General features: G+C 40.2%; 1 protein-coding gene across 1 annotated transcript; it reads left to right on the plus strand.

Annotated features, from left to right (window-relative positions):
* The first annotated feature begins 3,212 nt into the window (after nucleotides 1-3,212).
* gas7a (growth arrest-specific 7a) lies at nucleotides 3,213-22,080 on the plus strand. The gene is made up of 10 exons (XM_070848404.1): nucleotides 3,213-3,341; nucleotides 8,788-8,877; nucleotides 10,550-10,665; nucleotides 12,735-12,809; nucleotides 13,886-13,964; nucleotides 15,485-15,616; nucleotides 16,919-17,042; nucleotides 19,277-19,356; nucleotides 19,823-19,921; nucleotides 21,915-22,080. Exons 1-10 carry the CDS (start codon nucleotides 3,213-3,215, stop codon nucleotides 22,026-22,028), a joined length of 1,038 nt encoding a protein of 345 aa, XP_070704505.1. The 3' UTR covers nucleotides 22,029-22,080.
* Nucleotides 22,081-22,787: the final 707 nt, after the last annotated feature.

Raw genomic sequence — 22,787 nt, forward strand, 5'->3', positions numbered from 1 at the left:
ACCCCACTGGGGCCAGACTTATTGATGACATTTCCTCAATATGTGTTTATGTATGGATTCTTATCACTGAATTATAACAATTCAATAGATGCAATGCAAGTAAATGCCCATCTTGACTTTAAATTCCCTGGAAATTTAACAAAAGCTGTATGATATTCATTTTTTTGTTGTGAGGGAGAATAAAGTGGTGTCTTTCTGCTTTGAAAATGCAGACCACAGTTTGGACACCCCAGTACTGGGATGATACCTTAAATGTGACCGTTTAGCTGTAGTCGTCAATGGCTTGCTTCCCACCTAGTCATTTTTGTGATGTTATAGTTCAAAGTAAGACTCCAGCTGTCACTTTTGGTCAATAACGTTTGGTTCATCATCTGTTTGTCTTCAGGCAGTCGATGCCGCAGCAGTACAAAGAGCAGTCAGCCCACAGAGACGGCTGATGTAGCTCTGAGGAAGCCTACCATGAACAAACAGGTATGTCCTGCACTAAAAGAGGCTGTTTAGCAGTAGGAAGTGTCCCTCAAAGAGGTTCAGAGTGTCATATGTGTGTCTCACACACTGGTGAAGTTGTTATGCCTTTATGGTTAAGACTAATCAATTTGTTGATTGCCCAACAAGTCCTCCAGATTACATGACAAAATTAGTTGTTATATAAACTGTTGAACAATATTTGATGTGACAGGTTAAGGTTTGGTTAGATTTAGGATTGAAAAGGGAAAGACCATGGTTTGGGTTAAAATAATTACTTTGTTAAGGTTGAGGGAGCTTCATCTTCATGGTTACAGTAACAACCACATGGTCATAAGATAAGATAAGATAAGATAAGATAAGATCAACTTTGTTCATCCCGAAGGAAATTATTTTGCCAGAATACAAATACAAAAGTTGAAGCAGTATACGCAATTACAGAAAGGAATTAAATAAGAATCAAAATAAGTATACAAAGTACGTAAGTATAAAGTGTCTAAGTGTGTAAGGTGTCTAAGTGGATGGAGAGAAATAGTGCCTAACAAATTAAATTAAATAAGTACAAAATGTAAACAAGAAGCGGATAAATACTGTAAACCTTTGACAACTATTGCACATGATAATATTGCACATGATTGAACGAGTCCGTTAAGTATCCCTCCTGCAGAAGGAGGAGGAATTATACAGTTTGATTGCCACAGGTAGGAAAGATCTCCTGTGGCGTTCTGTGGTGCACCCCGGTGGTCTCAGTCTACGACTAGTCATGCTGTACAAATAAAATAAGATAAAGAAATAAAAGACATGCTGATTGTTGGTTGGAAACAGGAACCTATCAGTGGTTTACCATCTTAAAGTCTGATGTTTTGTTGACTTGAACTGAAACATACTTCAGTTTTGGGGATTCAGCTAATCAACTGATGCCGTCGTCCCTCTTGGGAGGACTGTCTCGTATTTGTGTTGTTTAACTCCTGAGCCAATATTGATGAAGCAGTTTTGTGAAATGGTTTTATTTCATCCTAAAATGAGAATTTGAATGATAAATATGTAGGTCAACAGAAAATGAATCAAGCAGAAGTGATGGACATTCCCGGCTTCCAGCTTTACAGATTTACTGCTACTTTTGTTCTGAGTGCAGAAACATCAAAGCCACACTTGGAGCTTTCTCTTTTTCAGTACACAATATGATACCAGTATTTCCATGATACTGCCCACTGAAAGCAGGGCCGCTCCCGCCGCTCCCATGAACCTGGGCCAACACTGATTACATGCCAACCCACGTGACTAATTACGAGTCAGATGAGGGCATACCGTGTCATGATCACACAGGAGAGTATAGATGGACAGACAGTTGGGCCATATGGGCAGCTGAGATTTGGACTCCACTTGTCAGAGTTTGTCAGCTCTGGAAAGGAGGCCAGCCAAGGCAGTGAAAGCTCTCACTGGGAGCACTGGGGGCAACGGATCACAAAACCTGGACTGGGATTGTGGCAGTCAGAACTGCCAGCCGCCATGTTTTGTGCAGCGAAGGTGAGAACATGGTTTGCTATGCGTCTTTGTGAGGGTTGTTCTGGCTGTGATGGTGTCGTTGGACCAGCGCAGGTAGACGTTGTAAAAAGGTGTGAGTGTTGCAGTGGTCACATGCTGTTTCTTTGCTCTGCACACAGCTTGTGTTTGACGCCTCGGGTGAAGCGCTGTCATATGAGGAAGATGATAACCATATAGCTGCCTCCTCCTTGCACACACTGTAAGCATGAGCGTTGCATTGAACACAAACACACTCACAAAGCAGCGTTTGTGCAGTATGTTGATGTTCAGTCCCTCATCGGAGCACCTTTATAAACCATTCACCGTGCACGCAGTACTATCTTAAACACACATTTCTTCCAACACATAAACACACAATCAGAAAGGCTACATCTCATTGGCTGCCTGTTTTCCCTCCTGCTCTTTCTCTCCTCCTCCCTCATTCAGTTGCCCTCCCAATTGTGATCAGTCTTTTAAAGATCATCATTCAACCATTTCCATCAAACCAACCCCCACCACCGCCACCTCCACCACTGCTGCTCCCTCCTCCCTCCTCCCTCGCTATCTACCTCTCTGGGGATGGAGGTGTGGCAGAGATCATGTAAATAAATCCCCCCCCCCCCATCCTCCTCCTCCTTTTCTTACTCTCGTAACTCTCTCTATCTTACTCCATTTCTTTCTTTATGCTTTTTTTCTTCACATCCTCGCCTATGTGCTTCGGCATCTCCCTCCATGACCAGGCTCGGTGGTCTCTCTTTCTCTCTCTTTGTCTCTTTTTTGCATGGACATCGTTGGGTGAGGGGTGGAGGTGAGGTGGGTTGGGATGGGGGGGCTGGATGCAGAGCCCCTCGCAGGCAGCATCCATCTCCTCGCAGCCTTCAACCTTAGAACTCGTGTGGCAGGAGCTTAACTGGAGGCTAGACTTCGTCACGCTCCCACAGCCGCCACTGATTCCCCTCACCCACCCCAACCCTCCTCCCTTCCTCACCCCTAACGCTACCTTCCCAACATTACCCACCCCCACCAACCCCCTGCAACGTTTCTCCTCTCCACTCACTCTGTAGCTTGTGAGACTGAAGGCAGCCTCGGTGCGTGGAGGGAAAGACAGAGAGAGACAGAGAGAGAGAGAGAGAGAGAGAGAGAGAGAGAGAGAGAGAGAGAGAGAGAGAGAGAGGAGAGTGTGAGGCTTTCCCAGAATAGAGAAGCAGGAGGAGGTGAGAGGGATGATGATGGAAGCCAGCTTTGACACTGAGGAGAGTTTTGACGATCCCTCCTGTCTTGCCCCCCAGCCCCCCGGCTCCGTTTCACCGGCCAAGAGGCAGATCAAGGAGGTCAAGGAGACCAAGATCACAGTGAGTACCCAGAAGCTCCAACTTAATCCTCCTCTCTTCTTCCTCTTCTTTTCCCGCCTCTGCTGTCTCTCTGTCTCCATCCTCTCAGTGTATTTGAGGCTTCTCGTGTGGCAGAAAGAAGTTCAAGACTCTTTTTTGCCTTTCATCTGTTGGCATCGTCTTCTACCTCGCAGCTCAAATAATAATGCATTATGGGTTCTTGTGGGGTTCCCTGCATATTGGATGATTAGTCTGAATAAAGAAGCTCTCTAGGAGTCTCGCACTGAGCTCCATCTCACTGACTGACTGGCCTTAGTCCATGATATTGATTAATTGGAATACCTGTCAGTGATGAATTGATGTTGTCAAGATGCTGAAATGTGTTTCATCACCATGTAATCTTCACCATATTGAAATGTTAGTGGAGAGTACGGAGCTGATCAAGTAGCCTGCAGACCGCTGTTGGTATTTTTAGAATCGTGCAGTCTTCTGTCTGACAGATAAAGAAGTGATCTTGGTCTCTGAGTGTTTCTGACATGGAGCTGTTGCCCAGTGTGATACTGTATTCCCCCCTTTTTTGCCTCAAAAGAGCTTCACATCTAATCTGCAGGGCAGCGCAGGTCACACAGCACTGCTGTTTGTCATCCAGCAGCATTTGGGAAGTGAACACTTTGTGCGCTAGACTATAAGGAACACCCCCACCCCACCCCCCATTGCTCATAGTAGTATTTAGGCTACAAGGTACTGTGTAACAGTCTATAATGAGGCTCATTTCAGAACACAGAGAAGGGAAAAGATGTGAAGTATACCATATATTTGTCTTAAGATGCCCAGACAGTGACTGTGATTATGTAATCTCTCTCATAATGATGGCTGGGGAGGGGGGTGGGGATGAGGGTGAGGCAAACGTGTGGTGTGGATGGTGGAGGCGAAAACAGACAGAAGTGGTTTTGTGTGATTTTGCGCTCGGTGGGCTCGCTGACCTGCTGCAGCCACAGGAGCCGTCAGTCTGGCTATTGTGAAAAACCCCACCAGACCTGCGAGAGATGCAGCAAGTCCAGTTTCCATGGTGACAAAAGCTATAGCACTGATTAATGGGTGTTGAAATGGAAAACACTGGCATAGGAGAAGGCGGGGAAGCCATTCAGATGTTCACTGAAGACATACTGTGAAAAAAAAAAAAGATTATTTTGTTCCTCTTCCCTCTTTGCAGGTCTTTTTTCAAAGACTTTAGCCATAGATGTATTTTTGGCACAGTGTGAGTATCCAATGGATTCTCATGTACAGCTGAAGCAAGAGAGCAGCTATTTTGTGGTATTTCATCACAATTTTATACCTTAATTATCAAGTCACAGGATTAAATTATTCATTTCTGGAAATATAGCTGGAGGAAAGCGTAATCAAGTGTAAAGTCATGCCTCAGCACTGAATATTTCTGATGCAGCTGAAGATGACAAACACACAGGTGATACTGAAGCTGTAGCAGGGGCTGCATGATGTCTGTTCACAAAGGTGTCTTATTGTTCGCCGTGGTGCACCTCACATTACACAACCCCATACAGTTGTCATGGAGACGCACACATGCATGACTGTTGGCAAAACGGACCCTCGCAGGATGCCGATGCTTCACACGTCCGACAGGAGAAGAAACCGCGCTGTAACCTTGTTTTCACCTTCAGCGAGTGTGACCGAATCAGGCAAAATGCATTTGTTTCAGCTCACCGTGTTTTTCAGGGTATTAAACATTCATTCATGTGCGGTTTGACTTGTTGCTATGCTGCTCGGCATAGGCGCTCGAGGGAACAGCAGCTTGTTAAGAGAGTCATCTGGCGTCGTTGGCGGGACTCAGATGGGGCATTTTGATTGGTCACTGGAGAAGAGAAGAATGGAATGGTGGGAAGGGGATGTGGGTATGGAGAAGAAGACTGAGATTGTTTTGTTATGGGAAGGTGTGTGTGTGTGTGTGTGGATGGAGGTGTGGGGGGTCTTTTACACAAAAGTAATTTGTCGCTTAGCAACAGCAGCAGAGCATCCTACAGTCTCATTTGCTGAAATATTCCGCTCAGAGATGGAAGTGAGAGACGGATGAAATGATGCTTCAGTTTGTTCGACTGCCAAACCATTATTTTTTATGTCTCATGTGGGCCATTTGTTCTTCGCCTGTGTCATGATTTTTTTCCCTGTATTCAGCAAGGCAGAATAAATAAATAAAAAGCGTAAACTTTGTAATGAAACAACCATTGCCTGTAGCCTGGTTAGAAAACCCTCATGAGAGCGAATGTTTGTGAATGCTGAGTGAGGACAAAATGTCCCAATTCACCCAACAAATCGGCACTATTATATGTTGCTTGCAGCTTCGTTTTTGTGCTCTGCTGAAACATTCATGGCTGAAATGTGGCAAAAGTCCACCAGCTGGACTTCAAACGCCCCCCAGACTGGCTTCAGATCCCTTCGAAGGATTTATTACACGCTGTGTCATAAAGGTAATCTATATTAATATTTAATTCCCAACCCTGGAGTACTTCACTAAGCAGCCATAAAGGAGAAGTAAGTTAGCCAGACAGCCTTCCTTTAGATAAATGGTCTCATTTTCTGCTGGATGTGAGAGGCAGATAAACAACAGTCATGATAGATGTGGAGCCAGTGTAATGGAAAATCTGGTGCCCATGACAATCAGTATGATCTCTGAGGCAGAAAATGAACAAAGTGACTGGTCGAGTAAATCACGCTGCCGCTCCTTCAGATTGCAAGTGTGACTGTGACTTAATGTGTTTTTTGTATATGTATGCATGTCATTTTAGAGTTTATGTTTTACTTGTCCTCTGTTGTATCGCTATGCCCATTTGGCAAGCAGCCATATTAGTATTTCCTCTGTATTCTAGTGATAATATAACAGAAAAAATATTACTCATACATTTTTGAAGTTGTTTATTGGAAGCTGTTCAGATGGAGTGCTGCAGTGGCAGTGCAGAGAATGAAGAGGTCAATGCTGAGTGCTCATTGGAAGTTCAGCTTTTTCATGCTCAATATTTGCTTATAGCTGCACAGGCGTGAATTTTATGCAAATCTACAGCCTTCCTATCACCATGAGGCACACAGTGAGGCTGCAGCAGAGATGTTGTACATCAAAGACATAGTTTTTGTGTAGCTGAATAAAAAGTGCACTATTTTGCTCGGAAATGTAGTGGAATAGAAGTAGAAAGTGGCATGAAACAAAGCACAAGTACTGCAAATTTGACAAAACTTGACTAAATATACTTAGTTACAGAAACATGGGAATAATATCAGGAGGAATGATAATGCTGGTCTGTTGTGTCTGTTGCTGAGGTTGTTAGTTGCTGTTAACACATCTTCTAAAAAAAATTGTTTTAATGCTAATAATTACTGCTATTTGGTATGCTCTCATGAATCTGTAGTTCCTCTTATTAGCTCATTGTTTTGGGTTTATGTCCCACAGCCTTATTGTTTGTTTCAGACTCACCACTCACAGTATTGTGCAGTGTCGAATAAACGTTCTAAAAAAACACTGTACACTACCTGCTCAGCAGCAAAAAGCAGACATAATTTGCGACTAGCTGGTGAACATAATGGAGCATTTAGCAGCTAAAGAATTTTCCCTCAGGAGTTACTTGGTGGAGACCAAAAATTAGCTAAAAGAAAGTGTATATTTGACTTACATTCACCGAAAAAAGAGGAGGAAAAAGATCCGTGGCAGATCCGCCCTATGAATGATCCATATACATCAGGGGTGCCCACACTTTTTCGGCTTGCGAGCTACTTTTAAAATGACCAGGTCAAAATGATCTACCTACATTAAAAATGCTAAACATATATTTATTTATATATATGCTGAGTATACTTTATATATACAATATGTGTTGGCGTACACTGCATAACCGCAACCAATGTAACCCCTGGTATTACACATAAAAATTGACAGCGGTGATATAACCATCAATACTGCCTATCACTACCTTACTCTGATGACTTGCACTGAATGGAGTTGAATATCCCTTCCTATCCTATTCCCCATCCCAGAGTATCCCTTCTTTAGTAGATATAAATTGGAAGGCTAACTAGTTCACTTCGCTCGCTGGAGTTTTGCATTAGCTAGCGCGTTTGAACGAGCATGTCCCTGCCCGTGACCCGTAGCAGAGAAGAGATCTCAGACTGGCCGTCCTGTACGTCAATCAAGTCGCAAACACCATAGGGAGGATACATACATTCATTCATTTTCTAAACTGCTTAGTCCTAATTAGGGATGATAGATGATAGACTACATTTTTTTTTTTTTTTTTTTTTATGTCACGTGATCTACCCGCACTACCTTTGTGATCGACCGGTAGATCATGATCGACGTATTATGTGCTCAATTGCCTGGACTTATTTTAATCAAAATAAAGTAGCCAACTATTTTGATATACATTTTTGTAAATCTACATGCCTTTGTTATGTCATTCACACAGATAATATTTGACCATAATGCGTCCTATTTGTCCTGGACAGGGAAGTCTTCCAGGCCACATGGACTGGCGACAATAGAAACCCTGTGTTTGAAGTGTTTTGTGAATGATTGTGTATGGGGAAAAAGTTGCATCACATTTAAACTGTGACCACTAAACAGAACACACATGCTGTGTCTCCCTTCTCTAGCGTCTTCCCTCAGTGTTCCTGAAGGCATCACAAACGACCCGAGCATGAACGTGTGCACTTAGCCAACATCATGTTGTTCAGACAATTCACCTTTCATTTGAGATGTGAAAGCAAAAACAGAAGCGGCTCCGTTAAGCCAGCCTGTGAACACTGCATGTTTTTCTTCAGTCAGTGTGACAGCAGTACAGTGGTGAGCTCATGCAGTACGAACTGTGACTCAGTCTGTTTTTGGATGTTTGTGGATGAAGCACCCTGTGTGGATGCCCATGTAGTTTGCAGCAGCGGTTGACATGGCACAGAGGGTATCTCGCTGTGCCAGGAGGGAGGGCTCACAGATGGTGAACATTACATAATTGCAGCCCCAAGAGTAATTGAAGACGCTGTGGACCATGGAGTCTGTGTTCAGGCTGAGTGTGGGGTGTGTTTATCTGCTACACCATGTATTCTCAAGTGTATAAAGTTTGTTTGTTCAATTTGAGGGGTTCACTGTAGTACAAAAGGTTTCTGTTTTTTTACTCTCTCTCTGTCTTTCTCTCTCTGTCTCTCTCTCTCTCCCCCTGAGGGCCCATGGGTCACCTTCTTGGACAGCCAACATTGCTGCCACATTTGTGTGTTTACTCATGCCTGACCTTTTTCTGCTCATCTGCATGATCCAACTGAAACCAAGGCCTGTTACCTCGCTCTCTTAATGACACCATTTTGACTCCACTCCTCATGTCATGTTTGGCTTGCAGAGCCGTTATTTGTCAATGTTCTTCATTTCTCAGTAATTGCATTGCTTTTCATCTCAATATTTCTTCTCCTTTTGCTTCAGATCAACTGTGTGACGTTCCCTTTGCCTGGAGAAGGTCCGGAGCAGCAGCTCCTGAAGCCCAATGAATGGAGCTACTGCGATTACTTCTGGGTGAGTTGTGCTGAAGCTCTGGAACCACAGCACATCTAGACCTTGTGATATTTTGGTGATAATGAGGGCCAAGTCCATATTGAGACCATAGATTTAGAGCATTATATACAGTCACTGTCCTCTGAGAACCATGTAGCTCTATAATGTTAGCTGTTCATGAACATAAACAGCTTTGCCCCACACATTTGCCTGAGAAGTAAAATTCTTTTAGCCATGGTAACAGTGTGTCGGTTAGTCCACCTCTTTGATCCAGACTTACTCATCCCAACAAATGTTGATGGTTTTCAATGAAATATTGTATAAACAATTGTGACCCCCGGAAGGATCACTGATCACTTGGTGATCCTCTGACTTTTCTCTAATGTGGTGTTTAGAGTGACCTAATACCTGCAAAACTAATGGCATTGGTAGCATGGCTGTAAAGGAGCATCCTTTGATTATAGATATTATATGATACACAATATATACTGCATATTGTATACTGTTTACATGGCAGCACTTACATTAGACAATGCATTAATATATTTGCCTTTATATAGCTCATTGCATGTATGCCATTAATTCACAAGATAATGCTGTAAGGAAATCCCTAAAATAAGTTGGACTTCAGCAGCAGTGATATAAGTACAGAGTGAACTAGGTTTATTTTTCAATTGTAAAGTGTGCTGCTCACAAAACATCACAATTATCTAGAGGACATTATTGCATTTTTTAAAACTCTCATATATTGATTTTTGTATCAGGCTACATCTCAGTGAGACCCTGTAACTGCCTAACCAAATCATCCTAAGTCATCTTTAACTGAACTATGATATAAATCTAAATCAGAAGAGGAATCGTCATCATGCACTGTGTGTTTGATTCGACTCCCCGCCTGCAAGAAAAGCTCCAGAAGCTTCTTGTCAACACATTTTATTGACCAAATATCTGCCAGTGAATGTACAGTGCAGTTAAAAGCTAAATGCCTGCATGAAATGTGTGTGACTAAAACAGCAGAAAACAGCCAATATGCTTTTTGTTGGTTGCAAATGGATCCGCTCTTCTTGTCATTTAACAAAAGCTGCAACTGGCTTCTTTGTTGCTGCTCACAGGCGGACAGCTGATCGACCGGATTCTCTGCAAACACAATGATCATTCTGCTTTAAATGTCTCCCTAGTGGCTCCTATAATTTTCAGTTTCCATACATTTCCATCCTAAACTAGTTTTGTATCGACAAACCCTCCGCCCTGCATAACTGACTGAAATCCAATGCTTGCTTCCTCGCCATTATGGCTGTTTAGCTCCCTGTCGTGTCCTCCTGAGTGTGATCTTATGAACGTCCACTGACCTGCTGCTCAAACCTGCTGTGTGAAATAAATCTGGCACCTCTGTTCCTTGTTGCAAAGCACATTAGTCCTGTGACAAACAAGACCAAGTGTTGCACAGTTGCAGATCATGCTCAAAAGCGCGCATACAAAACACATCCATCCATCAGAGACTGACGCGCTCACACCAACGCATGTCCTCCTTGACATGCGAGTGTGAGTCACTCAGAGCTCATTCTCACAAACCTACACGCTCTTGAATAACAAACAACAAAGAGGTGTTACTGGACGCTCTGTCCATGAACTCACGCCTGTGGTTGTTTGCCGCTCCACTGCTGTTTTTGAATGATGCCCTCCTCTTCCTCAGACCGACAAGAAAGACCCCCAAGGGACCACCTCAGTGGCGGGCTTCGAGGTTCTTCTGCAGAAGCAGCTGAAGGGCAAACAAATGCAGAAAGAGATGGCCGAGTTTGTCCACGAGAGGTAACAGTTTCATTTCAGTTGTTATAACAACCAAGCACAGACTGCAGTTTAGAGACAACAGGTTTAATTAACTAATCAACAAGAGTGTCAGACACAGAGTTGCTCTGGTGGCAGAAACATTCCCGCTTATATGAAACATACACATACTGCTTCCCCAAGTATTCACTAAAGCACCAAATGTGAATGAATCCGCCACTGAATCCACAATAAGTGTATCATTTCCTGTGTTTGAATAAGCTTTGTTAGAAACTCCAGAACAACCAGATGTCTTGTAAGCTGAGCTGCATTTTTAAAAAAGAAAGTAGATATATTTTTAGCAGTTTCTTTTTAAAGATGTTTGTCTTTGGTAGTGCCACAGACAGGGTAGTGGGGTCAGAAAGTATTAATAGACAGACTCACACATTGTTGGTTTTGGTCTCTTCATGCCGTTTGCTGACAGTAACAAATCCCTCCTTAACTGTCTTTTTTTTTTTTATGGATTCCATTCTTTTTACTGATTGTTGTAAATTACAAGATCCTGGCTTCCAAATGACACATGAAGCCAGATTAATATTAATAGTACTAGAATTGCATTATCAATATAAAGTATTATTAAACACAGACAGGTGAGTTAACTTTTCCTACTGACAGTGACACAGATTAATTATTATTTACCACTTTTTTCATATATTGGCTATATATCCTATCTGACTGCAGTCATTAGGACTTTGATTTATACACAAGAACAAAAAACTGCAACTTCACCTTTTGCATTCAACACATCCACATTGTTCAGCGTGCTCAGAAAAATCTATCTCTGTGTTTTCACAATAGGATTTATAAGTCCTATAAGCACTATGGAGAGATTGCTTGCTAACATTCATATAATATTTATATTTTTGGGGTGATATTTAACATGGCACACATCAAGTAATACTGCTGGGAATTATAGTAATGATGTGATATACATATTACCAGTCGTGCAATGTAATTTTGGAGTTCTTGTTCTGTACTTCATTATTTTCACTTTATGGTTCTTTATACTTTTACTCATTTAGTTGACAGTTATAGCTGCTTTGCAAATTCAGATTACATGGATAAATTAAGATGCATTTTTGTAGACTAAACTACCAAACAGTATATAAAACAAAATTTTGTAGCAAAGTATTTTTGCACTCTGGTATTACTTCTTTTACTTCTACTACTTTCTTCACCACTTCCTTATACATTTTATATAGCGTACACTCTTAATGACCAAAATAACTAATCAAAATGTCATTAAGACATTTGCATGGTGTTGCGAGGTTATATCAACATATACACAACACATGTATATGGTGATACAAGATTTCTCCAGAGAAAGCTCAGTTTATAAAAGGATATGTAGGGTGAGGGTTTCTAAGCTTTTGTCTTCCAGCTCACGGTTGCAATTCATGCTTGTTCCCAGTAATTAAGAGGGCTTTACATCTCAACGAAGTAACTCAGCTTACAGGAGATGCATAGATGGCTTATTTTGACTGAGTCTGAAATAGGAAGTCAAAAAAGTCCCATCTCACGACTCTCTATATAATTAGCTCCACCTAATTCTACAAAAGCTCTATTCACATCCTGGTGTGAATCGTGGGAATTTAATGAGGATTCTTCTCTGAGTGTATTTACTGTCTCCCAAATCCTTCAAGAAGATTTCTGTTCAGTGCTGACCTTTTTTGTGTTGTGTCGCTGGGTTGCTCGGTGCTGCGAGTATCAGAACATTAAGTCAAAGAATGGGCCTTGTGACCTTCTTTAGGTGACAGATTTACTCAGGTGTGGATGGTAAATGTGAGACCGGTAGAAGAAGTGAATGTCACAAACATGGCTACCCTGGTTGAATGGTCCTCAGGGCGAATATGAACACGTCATTCCCAACTGCTATAACTACAATTTATTGATGTTTGTCAATTAAAGCCTATTAAACTACAGCAAATAGTGGTCAAAGTTTTTGTGATTTTTGCTGTGATTTCGCCCTTTGTGCCCTTGAAATGATGTGTGAAAGCAGTTTCTGTCCTCTCTTGAGCCAGGCATCACATCTTGGTTCTCTCTTTGTGTTTTAGGATAAAGATTGAAGAAGAATATGCTAAAAACCTCTCCAAGCTGTCTCTGAGCCCCCTGGCAGCACAGGAGGAGGGGTGAGTGCAGTAAACAGAGGCTGTAAAACAAAACAGTATGTATGTATCGTAATTAAAAGAACTTTGTTTGGATATAGGGGCTTTTAGAATGGATGCATTCCCACACTGCTTTATGTGTTTGATGCATCTATCAGAGTTTGTGTTTTTTCATGTTTGTCTGTCAGTGAAATAATAGTAAATAATAAATAACGCTTCGCTTGAGTAGATTTCCACACTTGCAGAACATTATGTTTTAGCCATGAAAGTGTAACTGATGAAGACACAAGCCAAATACCATAAGTCCAAATACCAAGTTCGCTTTTATGGGGAAAATGTTTTATTATGTTTAGGAGGTCATTTAAAGTATTTAATACCACTGACTACTAGCTTGTAGTGACCATGTGGCACTGTATCACATTTTCTCTAATGAAAGGGGACCCCAGCGAGCACTTCATCAAATTTTCTTGCACATTTGGCCACCTTGAAGAGCTTTTATCATGTTTTATCTACCATATATGCATCCAAGAGTGCATCCCCCCCTGTCCACCACTGCCCAAGACCCAAGACATTCTTACTATTATATTAAATGTACCTTAGTAGAAAACCTTGCTCATTAGAACTTATTAGAACTTTATTAGGCTTTGTTTTTGTAGCTCTGACCATTAGTTTTATCATTAATTGTACTCACTAAAGTACAAAATACTTTTGTAAATATATTTCTTTACTCACACAACAATGGCTTTCCAATGCTACAATATTTTACACTGCCTACAGAAATCATCACTTCAGAAGATTAAACACGTTGTAATAAACAACAGTTTTTGTGTCTTTTCATTTATCATAAATTGCATTTGTTAGCATGTCCAGCTAACTTCCATACAGAAGTTACTGAGCGTTAATCCCAAGAGTTAGCATATTAGCAGGCAAACTACATTATTTTGTGTTCGTTAGTTTGTGTCTTTTTTTTTTTTAAAGCTCTGTTCACTTCTGATTTCACTGGAAATAATAGTGTTTGGAAACTGTTCAGTGTTCATGCTCTCTGCATCCATCAGGGTGCTTCAGGGTTTCTAATATAATTGACATCAATGTTGTCTCAGGACTCTTGGAGAAGCCTGGACTCAACTGAAGAAGAGTCTCCATGATGAGGCTGAGGTTCACCTAAAGTTCTCCAACAAGGTAACATCTGCTGTCAGAAAGGAATGCAATCATTGTGGGATATCATATAGAGCTGAAAACATGTATGTAGATATATACATATATATAGAATTAATTATTGGATTAGTTAACTGGCAGTGATATTAACATTCAACTAATAGATTAATTGTTTTGGCCGTTTTCTGAGCAAAAATGGCAACAAATCTGATTGCAGCTTCACAAATTGGTGCTTTTAGTTTGCAGGTTTCTGCACCTTTCAGCTCAAGTGTTTTATCTTTTCAATCAGCTAAAGTAATGTATACTTTATCTGACCACATCAGGGCTTGTTTACCTCAACCTTGACAGTGTTGACCAAAGAAAATGACCTGTCTGCGATCCGATTACGAGTGGTGCGGAAACTCCATGCTGGCCTCTGATGCAGCCTTAAATAACACAGAGGCTGCCTCGGAGCTTTTCATATCCCTCTTTTGTCTAATTAATTAGTTAACGTGTTCTGACGAGCCCCCACCTAGGGCCAAGCAGGCTCTCCCCTGCTGCACTAGTGCTCTGACACTCCAGGCTTCATTATGAGACGGGTGAGGAGAAGGTGACGTATGGTCACCCAGAGAATGAGAAGTCTTATCAAGCCCATAGAAGCTCTGGCTCTGTCTTTTTTCAGTAGGCTACATTTTAGCTTTGGCATTTGCACTAGATAACGAGTGGCGAAGCATTCAGATCCTTTACTTATAAGTACTAATACCACACTGTGAAAATGCTCTGTTACAAGTAGAAGCATCGGAAATGTTACTTAAGCAAAAGTATGTAAGTACAATCAGAAAAATGTACTGAAATAATTAAAAGTATTCAATGCTGAGAAGTGCCCCCCTGTGACCCACTATTATATATGATATCATTAGATTATTATTCCTTATGCATTAATGTAAAAGAAGGATTCCTGTTGTAGTTTGCTTTAACTTCTGTATCGGACTGTAACTGATGATTATTTTCATTATGGATCAATCTGCTGCTAATCTGCTGATTATTGCCGTCACAATGGCCCACAGCCCAAAGTGTCAAAGTGACTAAACAATGCTGATTTTTTCCAAGCAACAGTCCAAGCCTCGACATTTTTAAAAACCCATAAAATTATTATTATAACTTTAATTATTAACAATGTTATCAAAACAGTGTCCAATTAATCATCAGTCCACTAACTAACTTTCAGCTGATCTTGTATGTGTTCTACTGTTGTGTAGTTTAATTCATAACAAAACATCATATTCTATATTGTATTTTTATTTTATATTGTATTCAAGTCTTTTTATGTTTTGTGTGCACAAACCTTGTAAAGTAACTGAAGCTGTAGTGAAATGTAGTGAATTTCCTTCCGAAAGCTAGTGGCAGAAGTAGAAAGTGGCATGAAAAGAAAAGTATCTGAACTGTGTACTTACAGAGAGTACTTAGATACTTACTCACCTAGTCTTACTAGATTGAATTGTTGTTTTTCATTTTCCTCCAGATGACATACGAATTGTTAAATTACCAAAACCTTGTTTTCACAGCTCCACACTGAGGTAGAAAAACCCTTGCTGACGTTCAGGGGCGACAACTTTAAGAAGGACCTGAAAAAGTACGACCATCACATTGCCGACCTCAGGAAGCAGCTAGCAAGTCGCTACGCAAGTGTGGAGAAGGTACCTGGTCTAATATGTTTCCCATCATCCTTACTGGCCAATATTTCCCTTCAAATAGTCAGCACAAGGAAGTACACACTGATGTCTGTCTGCATCAGGAACGTTACATAATAAAAAGAGCCCCAGGAACTCCCACACTTGGTACATCTCAATACAGTTCTTTGTAGCTGCTTCCCTCTGTTCACTCTGTACTCACACACACACACACACACACACACACAGTCATTTGTTTTAATTTTTATATTTATCTGAATAAGATGGCAAGAAGGCAAAGTGGAAGCAAAAGTAGCTTTTAGCATTTTTTTGTTGATGCACCCAACGTTTCCACCTCAGCCAAGAAGTAAAGGGATAATATGGAGTTTTTGAATTGGGCTCGAATGAGGTATTGAAGAAGTGGGCAGGAGTCCTGGTACAGACATTAAGCAATGTACAGTGAAAAGGGGCAGCAGAAAAAACATAATTTAGCCACATAAAAAGGCCCACCAGTAGAATATGCTCACCACTTTACATTGCTGGTAGACTTCCCTTTCCAGTGGGGACTTGAAGCCATTCTGTTTAGCTTTGTTGACCAAAACCACCAGACTCCATTGTCAAAAACAGTCATTTTATCTTGCAGCACACGGGAGTTCGCTGTGCCATTACTGTCTCGATCAGATCAAGTAACACATTAGTTTGGATCTGAACTAAACATTTAAAACATCCAATGCACACAATAACAAAAGCAAACTAACAGGTCGAGAAACTAAATCTGGCTGTGTATTTAAAACCAGCTGAAACTATTATCTGAAATGTCCAATGTAGTTTGGTGGTTTTTTTCACAGCATCTGCAATTTTTTTATCATCTTCAAATGCAACCATCTTTGACATGTTCTTCATTCAGTGTTTAGTCTCTTTCGCTGAAGTTCTATAAGAATGATTTTCAGCTTAGCTTGGCTCCATCTCAGCTCTACTGAATTAAATGACCTTATCAGTGGGTTTAGGGTGACTCCATCCCACATGTTTCCTTTTGCTGGAGATTTTCTTGGCTTATGCATTACTATTATTGTATGTTTACCTTTCGAACACTATTATACCATGACCTTGGAGAGTTGCCACACTAAAGAATGAGAGGAAAGACTCACTGACATGGATTAAAAAAAGATTAAAGGATGAGACCAGGATCGGAGCACAGATGTTAGTAGCCTACATGAAAAGGCTATAATGACTCTTGTAATAGATGCAGGTACAGTAAGTCAGAGGATTACGCTGAATGACTCATTGTTTTTACGTTCACACATCCTGCTTCATGTATGTATGATGTAGGCCCGTAAAGCCCTGGCAGACAGGCAGAAGGATCTGGAGGTGAAGACCCAGCAGCTGGAGATCAAACTCAGCAACAAGACAGAGGAGGACATAAAGAAGGCCCGGAGGAAATCCACACAAGCAGGTCAGAAGTCACGACAGGCATGTTTGGAGGAGTTTATTAAACTCAGGGATGTTCTAGTGTTATTGTTGGGATGTCGCCACCTAACTGCACAGAAAACTGAAGTGTTTGTTGGGAGAGAAAGAAAACGCAAGTGTTTGTTGGGAGAGAAAGCATACAGTAGGCTGAACCTACTTGAAAAGACATTTAAAAATAAAATTCAGTTTGGTTTTGTATGGTTTTATATGGAATAGTCTGGCATTTTGGGTGAACACTCATTCATTTCTTGCTGAGATGAGAGGATACGACTGTCTGTTCAGTAAATATGGAGCTGAAGCCAGCTTCCAGCCACAAAGACTGGAAACAGGGAGAAATAGTTAGTCCAAAGGCAACAAAGTTCACCTACCAGCGTCTTCAAACCAAATGCCTGTAAAACTAACTAAATTCCCATCAACTGTCAATCAGCTGCTCTGTATGTACTGTAAGTATAAGTTCTTCATTTGTTATATGTGCAACGATTATAGTGTGGCAGTCACTGGCAATTCAATTCTTAATTCTCCCTCCAACAATGCTCAGACAATGTATATAAAAAGAAAAACATGGAAGAAAAAGCAAATTTTAGAATCTAAGACATAGAACAAGATAGTGTAGAAGTTAGAATGAAGGAATAAATCCTAAACTAAAATAAATGTATGAAATAATACAGTACTGTGCAGCTGTGCAGCGTGTTCGGATTTCTTTAGCATGTTAACATGTTAATTTAGGATGGTGAACACAGTAAACATTATACCTGCTGAACATCATTGTAAATATGAACATGTTAGCATGCTGATGTTATCATTTAGTTAAGGTTAGATTAGAATGCTTCTTTATTGCATGAAACACTGATATCAATGTCTTTATTTGCAACTTTTATAATTAAATTTATAATAATGAAGAGGCTCTGTGTGCTGCACTCTTTCTCCTTTATTTCGATGAATTTACAATACTGGCTGTCCACACACTAGAGGTGACGCTTTTTAAATTAAATATCCTACAGAATTTGTTGGTTCATGCTTATCACAATGTGAAGTTAATGTGGTTTGAGTTCAAATAGCAGAAACCAGAAGTACAAGCACAGCAAAAGACAGAAATCGAACCTGAGTTATTCTGTGTTTGACATTTTAATACAAAAGAGGATGAGTTCATGTTGTAATTGTTCTGTTCTGCAGCAGAGAGAAATCACCGCAGGAACTTATCTCGTTCTTTCTCTCTTCCACTTACTAGATTAGTCACAGTCCATAGCGCTAATCAATAGCGCTCATAAGGCACATTTAAATGATGTCAGCCTTGTGCCGGTGATCAACTCTGCTGCCTCAAGGTTGGGCCAAATGTCATTACAGCCCACTGCTCTCGCTGCCAGGCACAGGGATATGTTTTTACTTCCACTGAGTGTATTTTAATGAGCTTCAGACTGAAGCCTTCAGCGATGTTTCACTATCTCACATGTGTTCAGGCTTTAGGATATTTAGAGCTGAAATATTCTGCAGTGTTTGACCAATATTCCAAAACTGAAAGAAGAACTTGCGTGGAGTGGTGGAAGAAGTATTCAGGTCTTTAACTTAAGTAGAAGTAACAATATTACAGTGTAAAAATACTTGATAAAGTCCTGCATTTTAAATCTTACTGGAGTAGAAGTAGAAAAGTATCAGCATCAAAATATCCTAAAAGTACCAAAGCAAAAGAACTTATTATGCAGAACGACCCATTTCAGAATTTTTGATCATAATTCTTGATGCATGATTCTTGTCATTATTTAAATGTTGCAGCTGGTAAAGCTGGAGTTCATTTTAAGTACTTCACATACTCCCAGGTAGCTCAATCTCTATTAACATATAATTTATTAGATGATTTATGCACTTAACATCAACATAACATTGACAGAGCATCCAGCAATCGTTATAAATTAATTTATACAATGAAAAACAAAAACACAAGCTGAAATCAGTTTTATTACTTTCTTACTTACTAAACAGTCATGATAAAGGTTTCATGTCCACAATAAAGTATGATTGACTTTCCAGTCATTGAGGAGTTATTCCTGAGCGCCCTCTGCTGGTCTTGTAAGGCTTTCGCTCCAACAGAAAGCTGAGAGATCAGGAGGATGATTTGAGAAGTTTGGAAAAAGAAATAACCTTTTAAACACTGATTTCTGTTTGCTTGAGTTGTTGACAGCAGACCTTTGCTGACCTCTGACCCCTCCATGTTTTTGTGTGTAGGAGACGACCTCATGCGCTGCGTGGATCTGTACAACCAAACCCAGTGCAAGTGGTTTGAAGAGATGGTCACCACCAGCATGGTAAAAAAAAAAACAACCTTTAAAAGCTCAGAAACACTTGTTTTTTCAGCTTGACTCTAATTTTACAAGAATGACATATAAAAATAATCCTGAAAAGATCACTTGTATCAGAGGTCTGCTATAGATAAAGACACATTACTTCCTTTTGGGATCCAAAATCTGGTTAATTACAGTGAATTTTTATCTGCTCTGTATCTGAATGGTGTTGAAAATACTTTTTATGAAACTCTACCCTCCCAAATACATTTAGATTTCTAAATTTCTCTAAAAAAGAACTAAAAAATGTCTTTGTATGTAAATGACTTATTGAGGATATTTAAAGCAAACCCGTGGTTCATTTTTCTATTACTATTACAATTGGCATGCATACAGCAGACTACATGGAGGAAAAGCTAATCCTAACAACACAGAAGGATTAACAGTGTCTCTTTGTCACCGTCTGAACTTTTGTCTTCCTCCACTTCAGGAGCTGGAGAAACTTGAGGTCGAGCGGATCGAGTGGATTCAGCAGCATTTACGCCAGTACACGACTCTGCGGCATGAAACAGACATGTTCAATCAGAGTGTGAGTCCTTTCTCCTGTAGCTCTGTCTGCTTGTGCTGTGAAGATACTGAAGATCTTCTGCGGGATTCTGTGTTTCAGAAATCAAGATTTTTAACAGACGGCAAAACTAGAACCAATTTTAATAAAAATCAGAGATGCAGTGAAGGGTTAATCCAACCTTTCCTCTACATACATATATATGGTGCTTAACTTTTCCCACTGACATACAGTAAACATACTAACGGAGTTCATAGTGGCCTTTATATCCCAGAGAGTAAAGTCAAACTAATGTTGGTTTTATGAGATTATACGACTTGTTTAGGGAGAAAACTGTTGCGGTAAATTGCAGGAGATGGACTCAAATGCAAGACAAAGGAGACAGCAGGTACTGCAGATTTACCTTCTTCAGAAATATCAGGCCCAAATAAACAGGAACTAAGAAACTGCACAAACCAAACAGAGAATCCAACAATAATGAAATGAAATCCAGGCGTGAAATACAAAGTGAACTAATGAGGGACTGGGGAGCAGCTGACATGACAAACAAAAGAAGCTGATAGGTAGGGGAAACACTGGGAACAAGGCAGGACTGATGAAGCTGATGCAAGATAGGTGAAGCAAACAGGTGCAGACAATTAGGAGGAGAGAAAAACACGAGGGCAGAAACACAGGCAGGACAAGACTACTGCGGAATAAAACAGGAAGCAGTGACTGGACTAAACCACAAGACAACCAGGGAAATGCAAACATAACACAACTCAAAAATATTTCTAAAAGTGTATCTAGCATACAACAAGTGATAAACAATTAGAAACTGTGTTTTCTTATTTCTTTAAAACCCTTATTTGCCTATGCCTATAAGTGTCCATAAATCCACTTTGACATCATAGAAAAAAAATTGCCATATATATTCAGAGCTTGCCTAAGAAACGTCACATTTTGAAGTTTTCTTCAGTATCAAAGTAACCTAGTGATAGCTGTCTGTACATCCATGGGTACATACAGAAGCTGCTAATAGCTAATTCACTTGGTAAACAAATATAAGCTAAAAAAAAACAGGGCTCAACTTGTTCCCAAAAGCTAACTAACTGACTCCATGGCAAATATATTGTGACAGAGCGAGGCCTCTGTGTTTCTCTGTCAGCCTTTCAGTCAATACACTCGCTGTCGGCACTCTCTGCCTCAGAGATGCCCACCCAGACACTCTGCTTATTGAGAAAGTGCAGAGAAAACCCTGTAAATCTATCCGGACAGTCAGCACTGTGGGTACGAGACAAGACAACCTCCTCAGAAATGATACACACACCAATCTTGATACACAAGATCAATCAATTACATTTATTTAATATGATGATCTGTAAGCAGAATGTACATTTTAAGTTATACATCTCTATTGAGTAGGGGGTATTTTATTATAACGCTGTATTTTGTTGATTCCAAAAATAAAATGTTGCTCTTATCAAGATCAAAATGATTTAATCTCAGATGAAACACAGATAAATGAAGTAACTACAGGCAGTTTTAAAGCAATTACACGCTAGTTTATATGCTTCTTGAGTTCACACAATATATAAGATATAAGCTGCTTCTCATTTCTACCCTGTTGATGGTGCCAGCTTTCACCAGCAGATTTTATTGAAGCCAGCTTAGTTTAGCTTGCACGTTTGATTTGGACAAAACCCATGTTTTAAAAAAGATATTTCACCGTTTTATGTGGTGTTATGTGTCAAGCTAGGTGTTTCCAGTCCTTGTGCTAAGCCAACAGGCTACAGCCTGCCGCATTATATTTAATGGACAGATACGAGAGTGGTATCATTCTTTCCATCTAACTCTGCCCGAGAGCGAATAAGTGTATTTTGCAAAAGGTCAAACTGTTTTTTTGCCCAGTAATTGTTGACAAGCCGACCGACTGCTATCATCACCCCTTCTGTAAAGCGTATCAGACCTGCTGCAGCAATCACAATGAATTGAACAAATGTTTTATGGGACCATGTCACTGTTTATGTGTCTGTAGACGGTGGAGCCAGTCGACCAGCTGCTGCAGAACGTGGATCCAGCCAAAGACAGAGAGCTGTGGGTGAAAGAGAATAACACCGGCGAGGTTCGGCCTGTGGATATGGACATATAGACTAACCTGACCTGGGATTAGCTGTTCTGTCTTCAGTATTAAAACACAGAGTAACAGAACACTTCTAATAACACTGATCCAGGGACAGTGCATGTTCAGACTGCAGAGGTCTGCTCATCTTCTCTCTGCCCGAAGTAACAAGAGGAAAGGTTCATACTTAACGCAGTCCAGGAAACAGTAATGGATCAAAGTACCAGCATGTTCCTTCTAAATTTTAACCCTATCATAATCAACATTTGCTTATTGAATGCCATTTAACATATTCTGCTGTTTACCTGTTGTAAAGTTGAGAATATTAGAAAAATTATATGTATTTTGAATTGTTTAGTTTCGCTTCAATCAACACTTTTTCCAGTTTGAGAACCAAACAAACGAAAAAAAAAAAAAACCTCTGATTATTGATATTACCTTTATTTTAGATACAGATATTGAAGCATATTGAGATCTTAGAATGACTATGATATATTTTCATATTTTGCTGGTTCATTTTGGTGGAAATGCATGTGTCTGAATATCTTGCTTTTACTGTGTATGGAAAGCTGCACAATTTGTGGAACCATGATGGTTGTTTTGGTGTAGTCGACTGACTTTAACACAAGGTATTCTGCATCTTGTAAGTGACAGAATAAGTTTAGGAGCTTTCTCACAAACAAGAAAAACAAAAGACAATTACACACATGCACAGCGCTAATAGCAGGTAACCTCAACTATTTAAATAAAAACACACGCATACAGTGTTTTGGAATGTGAATTTGATAA

Source organism: Pempheris klunzingeri, chromosome 17 (genome assembly GCF_042242105.1).
Source record: "Pempheris klunzingeri isolate RE-2024b chromosome 17, fPemKlu1.hap1, whole genome shotgun sequence".
Lineage (NCBI taxonomy): Eukaryota > Metazoa > Chordata > Actinopteri > Acropomatiformes > Pempheridae > Pempheris > Pempheris klunzingeri.